The following is a 17,165-nucleotide window of genomic DNA, read 5'->3' on the forward strand; positions in this document are numbered from 1 at the left end:
ACCAGTTACTTCAGGGCAGCCTCAAAGTCTGCTAGTGTATTCACCCAGGTGGCTCCACACACACACATCCAGGTATGTGTTTTCCCTTGCCTCTTCCGAAAGTAGTTTCTCTTCCCAAATCAGTCAACAGTTTGTGCACAAGTCTATCACAAATGCTGTGGGGACATGAAGGTGTGTGCAAGAAAAGGGATCCAGGCCTTCACGATAGTTAAACTTGACTTGGAGAGATAAGACATATTCTCATGAGGAGTTCCCAGTGCCAGCAAAATGGACGGCTGTCTTATTAGGAATATGGGGATGCTATCACTTGCCTATTACTTGCATAAATGACAAAGCTTTCATCAAAATAGGTAAGAAATCCATGCTATCTATTTCAAATATATTGGAGTACAATGAATATACAATAAACAAATACAGTTGTGTCCAACTCTGCGACCCGTGGACTGTAGCCCACCAAGCTCCTCCATCCATGGGATTCTCCAGGCAAGAATACTGGAGTGGGTTGCCATTTCCTTCTCCAGGGGATCTTCCTGACCCAGGGATCGAACCCAGGTCTCCCACATTGCAGGCAGACTCTTTAAGCTCTGCGCCACCAGGGAAGCCCATGAATATACAATAAACAAACAAATACAATAAACAAAAGAGTTCGAGTATGTAATAAGTAACATACCCGTGTGCAATAGTAGAAAAGATGGGGCAAGAGCCCTGTTTTGGGGGTTTTGTTTGCTTGCTTTTTGGTGACACTGTGGAGCACGTGACCAGGGATTGAACCCATGCCCCCTATTATGACTCTGGAAGCTCAGAGTCTTAATCACTAGACCACCAGGTAAGTCCTGGGATGAGAGTCTTAATGACCAAAACATCACCTACACTCAGGAAAGGAAGTCAGGGAAAAGGAACGGTTTTGCTATTATTACCTCAGCAGTGGCAACAGCAAAGGAGAGTGGCTTCTCAAGGCTTTTCTTGAGGGGTGTGTTAAGAATAAGCTGCTGGACTAGGTTCTCAGAGGTTCCGGTTTTAATCCTAACTCCTTCACAGTCACATCCTTTCTCGCCCTGGTTTTCTACCTGTACTACTTAAGGTTTGAACTAGATGATGGCTAATATTCCTTTAATGAACACTTCTGGTAACCCTTTCCTTGATAAATATATCCCCTTTCCATCTCCTCTGCTTCCCCTCCCATCCTCACTAAATTACAATGTATAATATTAAATTATTCATGAATCAATGACTTTAGTTTTTTGTGTTTATATATTGCTGGCTTTATGGCAACTGGTTAACAAAGCAAAATTCTAATTCAGACTGTTAACATCATCAGTTTATATTATCTAGTCCTAATAACCTAGCCAGATTAGTGTGGCCTATTACTCAATGTTGTTACAAAAAGTTTTGGCATAGCTATAATTGCCAATGGTGAAGACCATCTCAAATACTGATGTATTCATTGCGTTTAGCTGGTTTAAAATTGGCTTAGCTACACAGCAACCAAGAGTAAGAAAATGTTTCATTTCTTTTTTAAGACAATCCAGTGACAACATCTAAGTATGACTTTGGTATAAAATGGTTACATAAATATCCTTTCATCTTAAGTCTTATTAAACACATGGTGTTTAGTTTAAAAAAAAAAAGACATTAAGAGCAGAAGAAGATAAATATGGGCTGCAATATCAAACTATTTCTATTATTTTAATGTTGGAAATCTTATTTGGACATCTGAATGTTAGGACAATTAACATCTAGTAACAGCAATGAATTCAGATAAAACGAACTCCAATAAAATGCTAAACAATACAACACTCTTTTAAGTCATTTCAAGACAGAGAAAAAAGAAATCCAAAATGGAAAAGGAAGAACCTACTCAAGCTTCCATATCATATTATGGTATGATAAGGTATGATATCATACCATATTATATTATGGTATGATAAGGAGAATAAGAACAAAAATAAATCAGATAATTGAGAAATATGCCGGAGAAGTTTTTCAAATACTATTCTTGCTTGTATCTACTAGCTCCACTCTACACTTTAAAATTTGGCCAAATTTTCAAAGTATTTGTTAAACAGTTCCTGCATCTGACATATGTTTCCAGGATACTTCTGACATTGATATAAGAGATTATAAAACATTTAGAAATGAAAATGTTACTCTCCAACAAAAAACACTGTAACTTCCAAGCTTCTTCTGTATTCACAAGATGGAAAAACATTTGGAAAATAGTAGCTTTCAGTTTTAAAATGTTCAAATAATATACTTTAAAACAAACACAAAAAGTGTAATTGTTCAAGGCAGGGAAGAGACAAGTCTAAATAAAACAAGATCTTAAAATTTATTCTAGGAGACATTCCCTTTCCTTTGCAGTCTCAATCTTCTTTACTCCATAATAAGTAAATTCTTTTATCCCTTCAGCTGGGAAGGACAATTTTTACTCCACCAAGGTGATGACAGGACCACTGCAGTGCTCACCCAGCAAGAAACGCATAAATATGAAGTAGCGTCAACTAGATCAAATGAAGTGTGTGCAAGAATTGCTCTGCAGTGCATTAATTTAGGAACTCAGTGGAGAGGCTCCTACTATATCTAGCTGATCTAAACTTGAGCTCATGATAACACTGCACGAAGCTATGGTAGATAAAAGTGATAGGTAGCGCCAATAGAACAATTCCACTGACAACACAAACTCCTCCAAGAATTCTTCCAGGCACTGTGATAGGATACATATCTCCATAGCCAACTGTAGTCATAGAGATAATCACCCACCAGCAGGCAGCAGGGATGCTGGCGAAGTCCTTGTTGGATGTTTCCAGGTCCAACCCATGTTCAAGAAGCTGAGAAAGTGCACTAAAGATTGCCATGGCAACACAAATGAAGACAAGTAACATAACCATCTCTCGGTAGCATCGTTTGAGAGTCAAACCAAGTGTCTGAAGACCAATGAAGTGACGGGCCAGCTTAATCACCCAAAAAATCCTCATCATTCTAAGCACCCGCAAGGTGACTCCAGCCCTCTGGAGTTGAGAGTTCTCGCCTGTAAATACGGTCATTAACACGGAGATGTAATACGGTGTGATTGCCAGTAAATCAATGATGTTCAGAGGTCTCTTGACAAACTCACACTTGTTTTTGGAGACGATGAACCTCACGATGCACTCCGCAGTGAACCAACCTATGCAGATAGCTTCAATTATCCTGTCAAGAGAACAAAAGAAGAATTGATCATTTTATTTTTAAGCATTTTAATAGCTCTTAGATTTCTTCAGATAGTACTACACTAACATACTAATTTAGCTACTTTTCCAGAAAACATAAAAGAACAGACAGCATCACCAACATCACCAGACCCACCAGGATACAACAGAACAACAAATACTTCAACAAATGAAAACTGAACTTGATGAAGCTCTTATTAATATACAGCATGTAATACCATTAAAAAATTAGTTTGCTTATGACTAATACTGTAGAAAAATCTATCTCTTACATGGTGGCCGGAAATTAACTTATACTCAGCTTGCCACAATACGAAATGTTATTCCATGAGGATAGTGGTTCTCTAGTGTGATGTAAGTTATTAGGTGAATCAGAAAGACATGGTTCCCACAGACAGTGGACACATCTAAGTTTTTGATGATTTATTTATTGGTAAATAAGAGTGAACTCAAGATCATTTCCTAAAATGTTACTGTTATTTCTTTTTCTCTACAGGCTTGTGTGGGAGACACTGAATCTGAGCCTGCTTTTAGGCTTTGCAGGAATGCCAGTGCCTTCGCCAGGAGAGCACCAGATCATGACCATCTTATCACGAGCATCACAGTGGAAAAAAGGCTGAAGATTCCTACACTGGAGCAAAATAATCACTAGAATTTTCCCAAAGACCCAACAAGTTTGCTTATTCATTTTCCATAGCTGTTTTCATGCATCATGTATTTTTTTAAATATAAGGTCACATTTTACCTAGATCAGTATTTACCAACCTTTTCACATTACTGCACACACAGAAAAGCATGTAATTAATAGAGCATACTGGCATCAGGGGTAGCATTGCTGAAGTGGAAGCCACCAGCCTTGCCTCACACTCCCCAAGGCTGAGGAATTAAGTCTCAGCTACTGGTTAGGAAACCCTGATAAAGAGTGAGAGGTAAGGCTAAAGTGATTTTTAATTAAATTACATTTTAAAATTCAAATTAAAAGTTATAATTGAGACTTCCCTGGTGGTCCAGTTGGTTAAGAATCTGTCTTCCAATGCAGTGGACGCAGGTTTGATTCCTGCTTGGGGAACTATGATGTCACGTGCCTCAGAGCAATTGAGCCCGCATCACAACTAGAGAGTCCGCACACCGTGACGAAAGATCCTGTGTGGTGTAACTAAGACTCAGCACAGCCCAAAAAGTAAATAAATATGTATTTTTTAAAGACATAATAATCATTATACCATCATTCATTTTTCCCCACTTAATTCGGTCTTGCTACTGACCTAGACCCAAACCTGAGAAGTACGATGGAGAGAGAAGAAAATAAAGCCGGTGGGATGGTAAGGTTTGTGGAGTGACAATTTGAGAAGAATTACCCACGGTGCATTGCACAGGACACAAACCGCACCGGATGTGACTCATGGAAATGAATAAAGAAAATGAACCATGTTCCCCTGCTACAGACGCTGGGAAAGACTGAGGGCAGGAGAAGAAGGGGGCGGCAGAGGATGAGACGGTTGGATGGCATCACTGACTCGATGGATGTGAGTTTGAGCAAACTCCGGGAGATGGTGAAGGACAAGGAAGCCTGGCACGCTGTAATCCATGAGGTCTCAAACAGGCGGACACAACTTAGCCACTGAACAACAACAATCTACTTACAGTGGTTCCCGGAGCCCCAGAGATTAATTTTATTTATTTCTTGAATAAGTGATAAATTCACAGGGTTTAAATTTCAAAGGTTAAAAAAAAAGTTTAGAGGCCTATTCCCCCAGCACTCATTTCCCTAGTGTTCATCTCAGTCCTGATTCCTCAGAGCCCTGGTTACAAGGGCAAGAGCCACTGACCACCAAGACAGCGGAAACCTAAGGGCATTAATTTCTTGAGGCCACCGTAGAAACTTGGTGGCTTCAGTTCAGTCCAGTCACTCAGTCGTGTCCGACTCTCTGCAACCCCACGAATCGCAGCACGCCAGGCCTCCCTGTCCATCACCAACTCCCGGAGTTCACTCAGACTCACGTCCATCGAGTCGGTGATGCCATCCAGCCATCTCATCCTCCGTCGTCCCCTTCTCCTCCTGCCCCCAATCCCTCCCAGCATCAGAGTCTTTTCCAATGAGTCAACTCTTTGCATGAGGTGGCCAAAGTACTGGAGTTTCAGCTTTAGCATCATTCCTTCCAATGAATATTCAGGACTGATCTCCTTTAGAATGGACTAGTTGGATCTCCCTGCAGTCCAGGGGACTCTCAAGAGTCTTCTCCAACACCATAGTTCAAAAGCATCGATTCTTCAGTGCTCAGCTTTCTTCATAGTCCAACTCTCACATCCATACATGACCACTGGAAAAACCATAGCCTTCACTAGACAGACTGGCAAAGTAATGTCTCTGCTTTTGAATGTGCTATCTAGGTTGGTCATAACTTTCCTTCCAAGGAGTAAGTGTCTTTTAATTTCATGGCTGCAATCACCATCTGCAGTGATTTTGGAGGCCCCAAAAATAAAGTCTGACACTGTTTCCACTGTTTCCCCATCTATTTCCCATGAAGTGATGGGACCAGATGCCATGATCTTCATTTTCTGAAGGTTGAGCTTTAAGCCAACTTTTTCACTCTCCACTTTCACTTTCATCAAGAGGCTTTTTAGTTCCTCTTCACTTTCTGCCATAAGGGTGGTGTCATCTGCATATCTGAGGTTACTGATATTTCTCCCGGCAATCTTGATTCCAGCTTGTCTTCCTCCAGCCCAGTGTTTCTCATGATGTACTCTGCATGTAAGTTAAATAAGCAGGGTGACAATATACAGCCTTGACGTACTCCTTTCCCTATTTGGAACCAGTCTGTTGTTCCTTGTCCAGTTCTAACTGTTGCTTCCTGACCTGCATATAGGTTTCTCAAGAGGCAGGTCAGGTAGTCTGGTATTCCCATCTCTTTCAGAATTTTCCCCACAGTTTCTTGTGATCCACACAGTCAAAGGCTTTGGCATAGTCAATAAAGCAGAAATAGATGTTTTTCTGGAACTCTCTTGCTTTTTCCTAGAGAAATCTACTTTTTCACCGATTCAGAGGTCAGAAGTGCCAAATCACTATCATCAAGCCAAAATCGAGGGTGAGGAGGACCCACTCCCTCCGGAGGCTCCAGGGCAGCATCCATTGCTCACCTCTACCAGCTCCTGGTTGGCATCCCTTGGTTGGAGCCACACCACTCCTATCTCTGCCTCCGTGGCCACTGTGTTACATCTCCCTCTGCTTCCACCGTGTAAGGACACACCATGTAAAGATACATTTGATAGCATTCAGAGCCTCTGGGACAACCCAAGACACACTCCCATCTCAAGGTTCTTAACGTAATCGTATCTGCACAATTCCTTTTGATATATAAGGCAATATCCACCAGGGGCTACCCAGGTGGCACTAGCGGTAAAGAACCTGCCTGCCAATGCAGGTAGACATAACAGACACAGGTTCGATCCCTGGGTTGGGAAGATCCCCTGGAGGAGGGCACGGCGACCCACTCCACTATTCTTGCCTGGAGAATCACATGGACAGAGGAGCCTCGCGGGCTATAGTCCATAGGGTCGCAAAGAGTCAAGACATGACTGAAGTGACTTAGTATGCACAGTGTAAACGAGTTACCAGCAATTAGGACCTGCCTTTTTTTGTGGAGAGAGAGGGATTATTTTTCAGCCTACACACAAACCAACCAGGAAGATGAAGTCCACAGTGAAAGTAATCCAACCTACTGCCTGGTGAGGGAGGTCAGCCGATGAAATCACAGCTGTCCCTGTTTCTCTTATTACCTGCGGCTCGGCACACAGATCCCCATTAATTGGTGGCTGGCAGCAGCTTCTCTGTCCCCATTTGACTATCAGTAAAAGCTATTGCCATAATGGCTTCTATGAGCCCCAAGGCTTAGAAAACTGGGATGGTAATGAAACTTGGTAGATCTAGAAAACAAGAGGTGGAGTTTTTTCAATATGCAGTTTTTATAAACATAATACCATGCATCCCTTCTCCCCGACAATGCTCATCAAATACTCCATGTGTTCCCCCATATCTCTAGCCCTTTGCAGTTAGGCAGGGTCATGTGACCAGTTCTGATGAGCTGTGAGCAAAATGACTACAGTTCAGGGCAGAGGCAATGAAGAGTAGGTGGGAATTCTCTTCCCTGCCATGGCAACCTAAAAAGCATGTGTCCTAAGAGGCTCCAAGATGGTATGGTCTCCATCAGCCCAAGTCCCTGAGTATATGTGCAGAGAAAGACAGAGATTCCCCGTCCTGACTCTGATTGGATATGGTAATGTGAGCAACCATAAATCTTTGCTGTGTTAAGCCACCCACCAAGATTTCTAAGTTGGCTGTTTGTTGTTGATGTTGTTTAGTTGCTAAGTCATGTTTGACTCTTTTGCAACTCCAAGGACTGTAGCCCACCAGGGTTCTCTCTGTCCATGGGCTTTCCCAGGCAAGAATACTGGAGTGGGTTGCATTTCTTCCTCCAGGGGATCTTCCCGACCCAGGGTTTGAACTTGCATCTCCTGCATTAGCAGATGGATTCTTTACCACTGAGCCACCACGGAAGCCTATCCAAGGTAATAAACTGGTAAATTCAGTAAGTTATAATATATGCACTCAGAGGGGTTGCAAAAGCACAAAGCAATCACAACAATAGTTTTCTTAGATCAGCTGTGGGTCTTTCCCGTTCCCCAGCTAAAGTACTATGTCTCCTCTCCAGCCAGACGTGAGCAAGAGCTCTGGACCTGATGCAGAGAGCCCTGCTGCTGTTCTCGCTCTGATCTTCTAAGGGCTCTCCCAGCAATAAAATCCTAAGATTCGATTAAATTAAGAAGAGTAAAAATGCTAATTGTGCCCCAAACACCAGAACATTTTCAGCTAATTACTTCCACTAGCAGCCAAATTGTTCAGATTTAAAAGGAGGAAATCCAAATGATGCAAAATAATCTTTCAGTAAGGAAATTTCAAAGAGACAAAGTCATCCGTAATGAGGCCCACTGGGCTCCTCCTGCCCCACCCCCCAAGTCAGACACAGTTTATACAGAATTCCACGCAAAAGGGATGAATCAGTGAGAAACCCCAGGCATCCCTCTTCCACCAAGGACTATGCCAAAGCATTCTCCAACAACAAACACCACTAAGCCTGCCAAACCTCCCCATGTTTCCAAATGGCACTGTCACCAAAGCCACCTCCAGCAACTGATGGAAAACTTGAGTGCTGTGTTACTGAGCATTGCAGCCAACGACCGGGTACTCCGTGGGCTACTTGTACAAAAAACAAGTTGGAAAAAAAGAACAGAAGATACTGAAGGATACCAGAAGCCTCAAAGCTCATTCTGATTTCTTTTGAGGCCCAAAGATAAAGAAGCTAATGAATTTACAGCCTAAAATACAGTTCCCACTTATTCAGGCTTTTCCACTGGGCAGACATCATCTCACTTAACCTTTTTCAAGAACTCTAGAGCATGTGTATTTCCCCGAATACCTCCATTTTACAGATGACAAAACTGAGGCTGAAAGTTAACCATCTCTTCAAGATCACATAATGAAGAAATTGCTGTGGCACAGGTAATGAAACCCAGATCTACTGGGCTTTGAAGCACTAAGGAACATCTGAACATGCTTATAACTGTATGGTAATGTTCACCGTTAATATTAAATGATATATGTCAATCTCTTCATCTCCATGGTTGATGTATTAAAGCAGATTTTTCACACTGCTGGTTCTTAACTCATTAATGGATCAAAATTGACAGAGGTCTTTTTTTTGGAAGTTAAATAAAAATATTACAGTGCATCAAAGTATAAAAATTTTGCTTCAGTTATATATAATTGTATACTAAATTACGACGAAAAACGTATTCCTTTCTGTAGGCACTGGACGCCCTCAAAACTTGCTGGCAATCACCAGTCATTCTAATTCCCCTAACTGATCCCTCATAATAGAAGGCGCTTATGGCAGTGACTCAGAGGTTTACAAACAGGCTCCACAGGAGAACAAATGCTTTTAGTGCTAACGAGTTCTACCACGCCGCCCTCTCACCTGCAAAAGAGACCAGGACAGGACACCAAAGACCATTAACTATGTCGTGTGAGGTGAACCTCCGCCTCCCTCTGGGTACTATCTTCCCATCTTTTTCCCCTCATTATTCTATTTTTAAAAAGTTCAAACATGGAACAAATTCATTAATATTTTAAATATACTTGCTTAGCACCTATTCACCCCTTTATCCAGATATTAATCTTCTATCTTTTGGGAGGGATGCATTTTATAGAAAATCCAGGACTTCTTTGCTGGCACAGTGGATAAGAGTCTGCCTGGCATTGCAGGAGGCATGGGCTCAATCCCTGGTCCAGGAAGATCCCACATGCTGAGGGGCAGCTAAGCCCCTGCACCACAACTATTGAGCCTGTATCCTAGAGGCCGGGGGCCACAAGTCCTGAAGCCTGCGTGCCCTAGAGCCTAGGCTCTTGCAACAAGAGAAGCCACCACAATTAGAAGCACTGCAACCAGAGAAAAGCTGCATAGCAAGGAAGACCCAGAACGGCCAAAACTAATAAATAAATAAAGTTATTTTTAAAAGCAATGAAGATCCAGACGAGCCAAAAATAATTAATTTGAAAATAAAGTAAATCCAGACATCAATGCATTTCCATCTAAAAACTTCAGAGTGCATATTATTAGCCAGAGTTCAATAACTGTCTCATTTTTTCCTTTTGATTTGAACTTTACATGCAATGGAGCACACAGACCTTGCGTGTACACTAACTGAGGTCTGACAACAGCATGACTCCTATATCCAAAACTCCTATTGAGATGTAGAGCATTCACATCACCTGAGAGCTCCCTGCCTTATTCATCTTTGTATCTCCTGCCCTTCCTTCCCAAGTTCATCAGACACATAACAAGTGTCAAACAGCTTTTTGCCCACTATAATATAAGTGACCTTAACAGAACTTGAAGGACAAGAATGGCTTCCTCTGGGAGCTTTATAAGATAACTGAAGTCTGCCATCAAAAATGGTGCTGAATTCAGTTGGACCCTTGCCTTACACCAAGTACAAAAGTGAACTCAACACGAATTAAAGCTAAATGTAAGACCTAAGATAATTTTTTTTTAATTCCTAGAAGAAAGCATGGAGGGAATGCTTCATGACATTGAACTTGGCCATGATTTCTTGGATACGACACAGAAAGAACAAACAACAAAAATAAAAAGAGACAAATGAGACTTATCTCAAACTTAAAAGCTTTTGTGCATCAACAAACACAACTGAGTGAAAAGGCAAGCTACAGAAGAGAAAATATTTGCAAATCATATATCTGATGAGAGATTAATATCCAGAATACATATCAAACCCCTACAACTCAACAACAAAAAAATCAAATAAATCCAGCTTAAAAACGAGCAAAGGATCTGCACAGACATTTCTCAAAGATGATACACAAACAGCCAACAAGCATTTGAAAAGATGCTCGATGTCACTAATCATCTGAGAAATGAAATCCTCAAAATCATCAAGTCATCAAGATCATCCAAAGATACCATCTCACACCTATTAGGATGCCTACTATTAAAACAGAAAACAAGTATTGAGGAGTATGTGGTGAAATTGAAATCTCCATGTACTATGTTAGGACTGCAAAATAGGGCAGCAGCTATGGAAAACAGTACCAAAGTTCCTCAAAAAATTAAAAATAGAACTTGCATATGATCCAGCAATCCCACTTCTGGGTATATACCCAAAAGAACTGAAAGCAGGATGTGGAAGACCTGTGTTCACAGCAGCACTATTCACAACAGTCAACAGGTGGAAGGAACCCAAACGCCCACTGATGAAGGCAATCAATAAACAGAATGTGTCACAGTCTTACAACGGAATATTATTCAGCTTTACAAAGGAAGAAGATCCTGTCACATGCTAAAAAATGGAGGAACCTTCAGGATATTGCACTAAGTGAAAGAAAGCCATCACACACACACAAAGACAAACACTGTATGATTCTACCTATATGGGCTTCCCTGATAGCTCAGTTGGTAAAGAACCCGCCTGCAATGCAGGAGACCCCGGTTCAATTCCTGGGTTGGGAAGATCTGCTGGAGAAGGGATAGGCTACCCACGCCAGTATTCTTGGGCTTCACTGTGGCTCAGCTCGTAAAGGATCCACCTGCAATAAGGGAGACCTGGGTTCAGTCCTTGGGTTGGAAGATCCCCTGGAGAAGGGAAAGGCTACCCACTCCAGTATTCTGGCCTGGAGAATTTAAGGACTGTATAGTGTATGAGGTTGCAAAGGGTCGGATGTGACTGAGCGACTTTCACTTTCACCTATATGAGGTATATAAAGCGGTCAAATTTAAAAGTAGAGTGGTGGTTACCAGGAGCTGAGGGAAAAGGAAAAAGAGAAATTGTTGTTTAATGGGTATTCCTCCTAACACCTCCATATTACCGATGACAAAACTGAGGCTGAAAAGGTAAACATCTTTTCCAAGATCACACAATTAAGCAATGGTAGTGGCACAGGGAATAAAATGTGGATCTCCTGGGCTTTGAAGCACTGAGAAACATCTGAAGGTGCTAACCACTTTTATAACAATGTTCACTGGCATTAAATGATATATGTCAATCTCTCAGTCTCTATGGTATATGTATTAGAGCAGCAGTTTTCACTCTTCTGGTTCTTCACACAGTCTCACATATGCAAGATGGTAAATTTCATATTATGTATTTTTTACCATGATAAAGAAAAAGGAGAGAAGGCAGTGGGATTTAAATCCATGCTCCCAAAGAAACTGGAGCCTTAATTCAGACTCTTAGACCATGTGGCCATGCTACCCACTGGGTCAAACTAAAACAATGGTGCTGATGCTGCCATTAAAGTAGTGACTTACATTCTGCCTTACTGCAGAAGGATTTAAGGTGATTGTTCCTGTCATTCGCTCCAGCCAGAACCTGATTAAAATTCAATATTACAGAGACAATTAAGAAAGCTAAAATATAAAGGGGCTTCCCTTGTGGCTCAGCTGGTAAAAAATCCACCTGCAATACGGGAGACCTGGGTTTGATCCGTAGGTTGGGAAGATCCCCCTGGAGAAGGGAAAGGCTACCCACTCCAGTATTCTGGCCTGGAGAAATTTTATGGACTGTAAAGAGGTCCATAAAGAGTTGGACACGACTGAACAACCTTCACTTCACTTCACTTCACTTCACAATATAAAAAAGTCGAAGACTGAATATTTTTACTGAATAGGTGACTTGAAAAAGTTAAACGAATGACACAAATATACGAAAGAACAGAAAACATCTGCAATATTTACTGTATATGTACATCATATAAATACTATATACATAAGCATACATATGTAATTATAATAAAATTATATTTAAAAGCAAGTACAATGCCACAGTGATTAAGAATATAGCATAAAAAATGCTTTATTATTTCAAACCTCAATAACTGTTTCTTTTCAATTGAAATAGAATTTTAGGATTCAAGTTTATAGTTTTGGTGGGGAAAAATGAAATATCAGTCCCTTAAAGGCACATACATGTTGACAAACAAATATAAGATAAATGATAATAGACTGAGATCATTTTTTACACAAAATAAAAATATGAACATGAAACTGTCCAACAAAGGAGGATTTTTAAAAATATTTATTTATTTGGTTGTACCGGGTCTTTGTTGCAGCATAAGAGATCTTTAGTTGCAGCATGTGGGATCTAGTTCCCTGACCAGAGATAGGACCTGGGCCTCCTGCACTAGAAGCATGGAGTCTTAGCTGCCAGACCACCAAGGATGTCCAAAGACGATGATGTTGATGTTCAGTTGCTCAGTCGTGTCTCACTCTTTGCGACCCCATGGACTGCAGCACTCCAGGCTTCCCTGTCCTTCACCAACTTCTGGAGTTTGTCCAAAGACAGGGGAATCTTGAAGCAAGTAACCCTTCTCCATTAATAACATGCTGTGAAACCATGGATACACTATTCAATCTCTCTTCCTAAATGTTCCTCAATGATTAAATGATGAGAATGCCAAGAGGACCTATCTCTCAGGTTGTCTTAAGTATTAAAGGAATTAGGGACTTCCCTTGTCCAGTGGTCCAGTGGTTAAGAATCTGCCTTGCAATGCAGGGGACGTGGGTTTCATCCCTGGTCCAGGAATGAAAATCTCACATGTCATGGAGCAACTAAGCCCATGCGTCACAACCAGAGAGTCCTTGCACCACAACAAAAGATCCCGGTGTGCCACAACTAAGACACAGCCAAATAAATAAATAGATAAATTTTATTAAAAAGTATTAAAAATGAATTAAAGGAATTAATATGAAATAATAGTAAAAGCTTAATATATTGTCTCTATAACTGTCACTATTACAAACCATCTCTGGACTCATAGTCTTCCCTTCATACTCAAAAGGAGATCACTTTGGTATTTTCCTGAGCGCAAAGAGAAGGCAAGGATGAATGCTTCATCTTTTGATTTTCTCTTCTCCCAAGAATTCTGCTTATATTTTTATACACTGCTGGCTGTAGCATAAAGTGGTAAAAACCACTTAAAAGAGCAATTGCCAGGATTTGTCAAGCTTTATACTGCACATGAGACCCAGTCACCCACTCAAGGAATTTATCTTACAAACACACTCTCATATTTATACAAGAATAAGTACAATGAGATCCACTGTTTGTAATACCCAAGGACAAAAAAAAAAATAGAAACATCTATCCATTGGAGATTCATTATATAAATGTATTTCCCGAAGTCATCAGGTTGAATCATAGGAAATTGACATTGGGAATTTAACAACTCTACCTTATGCCACGTACCCACAAAAAGGAACGTGGTGAGGTGCATTACTGTGATTTGATGTGAAGCAGGCTTCATGACATACAGGTGCAGAACAGTGCATATATTATGCTCTAATTGTGTGTGTATGTGTGCATACAGGTACTAGAAGGATACTTAAGAAACTGTTAGCTGCTGCCTCCAGAGAGGGAGCCTTGCTCAGGATGGAAACTCATTTTTTATTTTATTACCTTTGGTAATGTTAAATGATTTACCATGTGCCCATATTATTTTCCAATTAAGAAAAAATTTTAAAGAAAAATGAAAAAGCATGCCCAACTAGAAGAGCAAGCACTATGATGGAGTTACTAGTGACTTGAATAAACCAGCACACTCCCAAGAGTGGCACAGAAAGAAAACTTGCACCCTTCCTACCCCAAGCTTTCAGACCAAAACATACGAGGCATTTCCAATCACATTTCCAACAGGTCTGCACTGTCTGATGATACCTGGTGTAAAAAAAATTTCCGAAAAATTGCACATCACCGTCCACTACATTCTCTGCAGTCTCTTTCATGTCCTTATAAGAGTTTTCGCCACAAGTTCAATGGGAGAAAAAGCTCAATTAAAAAAAAAAAAACAAAACCTGATTTTTTTCTTATGTACTTTAATTACCTTACCAAAAAAAAAAAAAATCCACTCATACATGTTTATCCTTCTACTCTAGAATAATAATGAGAATACATTAAATAAAGTACTAAGCATTTTTCTGTAAATTTACACATACTAATTCACTTAATTCTCACAACTGAATGCAATAGGTTTTATTTTTCCCCACCTATAAATGAGGAAACTGAAGCAAAGATAAGTTACTTGCTCATGCCACACAGCTAATAAATGGCAGACTAATAATATATACTCATTGGTTATGTAATACATTGAATCCTGGCTGGGATTGATGCATTTCCTTATAGTTGTAATTAATGTACACTTGTTATTTTATGTCCCTCACTTTGTATTACTTTGCTTACTCATGCCTGTGTTTGGATGGCATCTTTAGGACACATGGTAGGATAAAAACAAGGATAAACAGAAAGGTCAGTCTTCTACCGCTGGGGATTGGCTACAGAGGACTGGATGCCCCTTTGGAGTTTTTAAGGGGTCGCTACTATTCTACTGGGCTTCCCTGATGGCTCAGACGGTAAAGAATCTGCCTGCAATGCAGGAGATGCAGGTTCGATCCCTGGGTTGGGAAAATCCCCTGGAGGAGGGCATGGCAACCCACTCCAGTATCTTGCCTGGAGAATGCCATGGACAGAGGAGCTTGGCAGAATCAGTCCATAGGGTCACAAAGAGTCAGACACAACTGAAGTGACTTAGCATACACACACACATGAGCATACATCCCAGAACCCTTTACTGTCCTCCCTGTCTGATGGGTCAGCAAGCATTCACAAAAGGAGGCAAGAAATCTCCAAGGCTTCATCTGAGTCTCCTATGATGGGGGATGCAACGTCCTGGGGTAAGGATGGAGAGACAATCTGTTACTTGGATGTGGTTCTAAGCCAGTGGAGCACGTTAATCCATTCATCACACAGTGAAGTTTGTGAATTCCTACAGGAGCCAAAGAGCCACCGAGAGGTCTAGAAAGGTGACTTATACATAGAACTTAATTATAGTTATTCAAGGTGGCATCATTGGAGGAAGCTGGGTGAAGGGTACACTGGAACTCTCACCATTACTTTTGCAACTTCTTGTGAGTATAAAAGGATTTCAATATAAAAAGTTTCTTCAAAAACAACAAAACAGGGACTTCCCTACAGTGGCTAAGACTCTAAGCTCCCAATGCAGGGGGCCCAAGTTCGATCCCTGGTCATGGAACTAGATCCCAAATGCTGCAACCAAGAGTTTGCATGCCAAAACTAAAATATCCCACATGCTACAGCAAAGATCAAACATCCTGCGTGCCTTAACTAAGACCCAGCACGGCCAAACAAATAATTTTAAGCAACAACAAAAAGAAGACTGAATTTAACCTAAAACACATCTTGGTGAAAGGTAAGATATACCCTCTCCAACAACAACCTTGCCTGTAGAGACTCAAATGTAAAATGTAGAGAGCGATAAATGCTGTAATCAACATGCATTAAGTTCAGAAGAAAGTTGTTTTCCTTCATCCGGGGGATTATGGAAAACTTCTTCAAGAAAGTGGAGATTTAATCTGCCATGGAAAGACCAGCACAAGCAAAGGCAGGAAGGTGCTGATAAACTCAGAACAATGAAAGCAATTACATTAAAAAAAAAAAAAAAGTCCAAGGCAGGTAATAAAGATGGAAAGGTAAATTAAACCCTGAAGTTTATTTGATGGCAATAATCATGGGTACCATTTACTGAAATGACTCTTATGAGGCTGGTAATTTCAATATGACCATGTCATAAGCATAAATGGAAAGGAGCCAGATTATCAAATTGTTAACAGTGGTTAGTCCAAGAGAAAGAGGAAGACTGTCAGGTAAATTACTATAAAGTAGGAATCCATTTTTTTGCCATAAACATCTATGAATAGCTGAATTTTTCACAACTAGAATGTATTCAAGTATTAATTATGTGATTCTTTAAATAACTTTTCTTAAACTTTTATTCTTTAATTAATTTATTTATTTTTATTTTTGGCTGTGCTGGGTCTTCGTTGCTGCATGGGCTCTTTCTCTAGCTGCGGCAGTCGGGGGGCTGCTCTCTAGCTGCCGTGCACAGTCTTTTCCCTGCGGTGGCTCCTCCTGTTGCAGAGCATGGGCCCTAGGCATATGGGCTTCAGCAGCTGTGGCACGTGGGCTTCGTTGCTCCACAGCATGTGGGATCTTCCCGGCCCAGGGACCAAAACTGTGTCTCCTGCATTGGCAGGTAGATTCTTTATCGGTGAGCCACCAGGAAAGCCTTTCAAGTAACTTTTAAGAATACATTATTACCTTCAGGGCCCACAAGTTGGTCATCACTACTGCATTATTTCTATTGTACAGATAAGAAAACAAGTTCCAAGCTAAGTCAGTGGCCTGGCTGAGGGGATGGGGCGACAGCAGGGACATTTCTGCTGGGGAGGAGACTGAAAACAGGAGATCTGGCTATGGAATTACTAAAATATGCAAAAACAAAAATAAAGATCAGAAACCAAGCAGTGATAGTAG

At 40.8% G+C, this 17,165-nt stretch overlaps 1 protein-coding gene across 2 annotated transcripts in view; it reads right to left on the minus strand.

The window, feature by feature from the left end:
* Positions 1 to 1,672: 1,672 nt before the first annotated feature.
* The window catches only part of KCNG3 (potassium voltage-gated channel modifier subfamily G member 3), a 50,664-nt gene continuing 35,171 nt past the window's right edge, over positions 1,673 to 17,165 (minus strand). For both annotated transcript variants that reach the window (XM_040224567.1, XM_040224566.1), the window contains exon 2: positions 1,673 to 3,189. In XM_040224567.1, coding sequence (XP_040080501.1) covers positions 2,544 to 3,189 — 646 coding nt within the window. In that variant the 3' untranslated portion in view covers positions 1,673 to 2,543. The remainder of the gene's footprint in view (positions 3,190 to 17,165) is intronic.

Source organism: Oryx dammah, unplaced genomic scaffold (assembly GCF_014754425.2).
Source record: "Oryx dammah isolate SB20612 unplaced genomic scaffold, SCBI_Odam_1.1 HiC_scaffold_25, whole genome shotgun sequence".
Lineage (NCBI taxonomy): Eukaryota > Metazoa > Chordata > Mammalia > Artiodactyla > Bovidae > Oryx > Oryx dammah.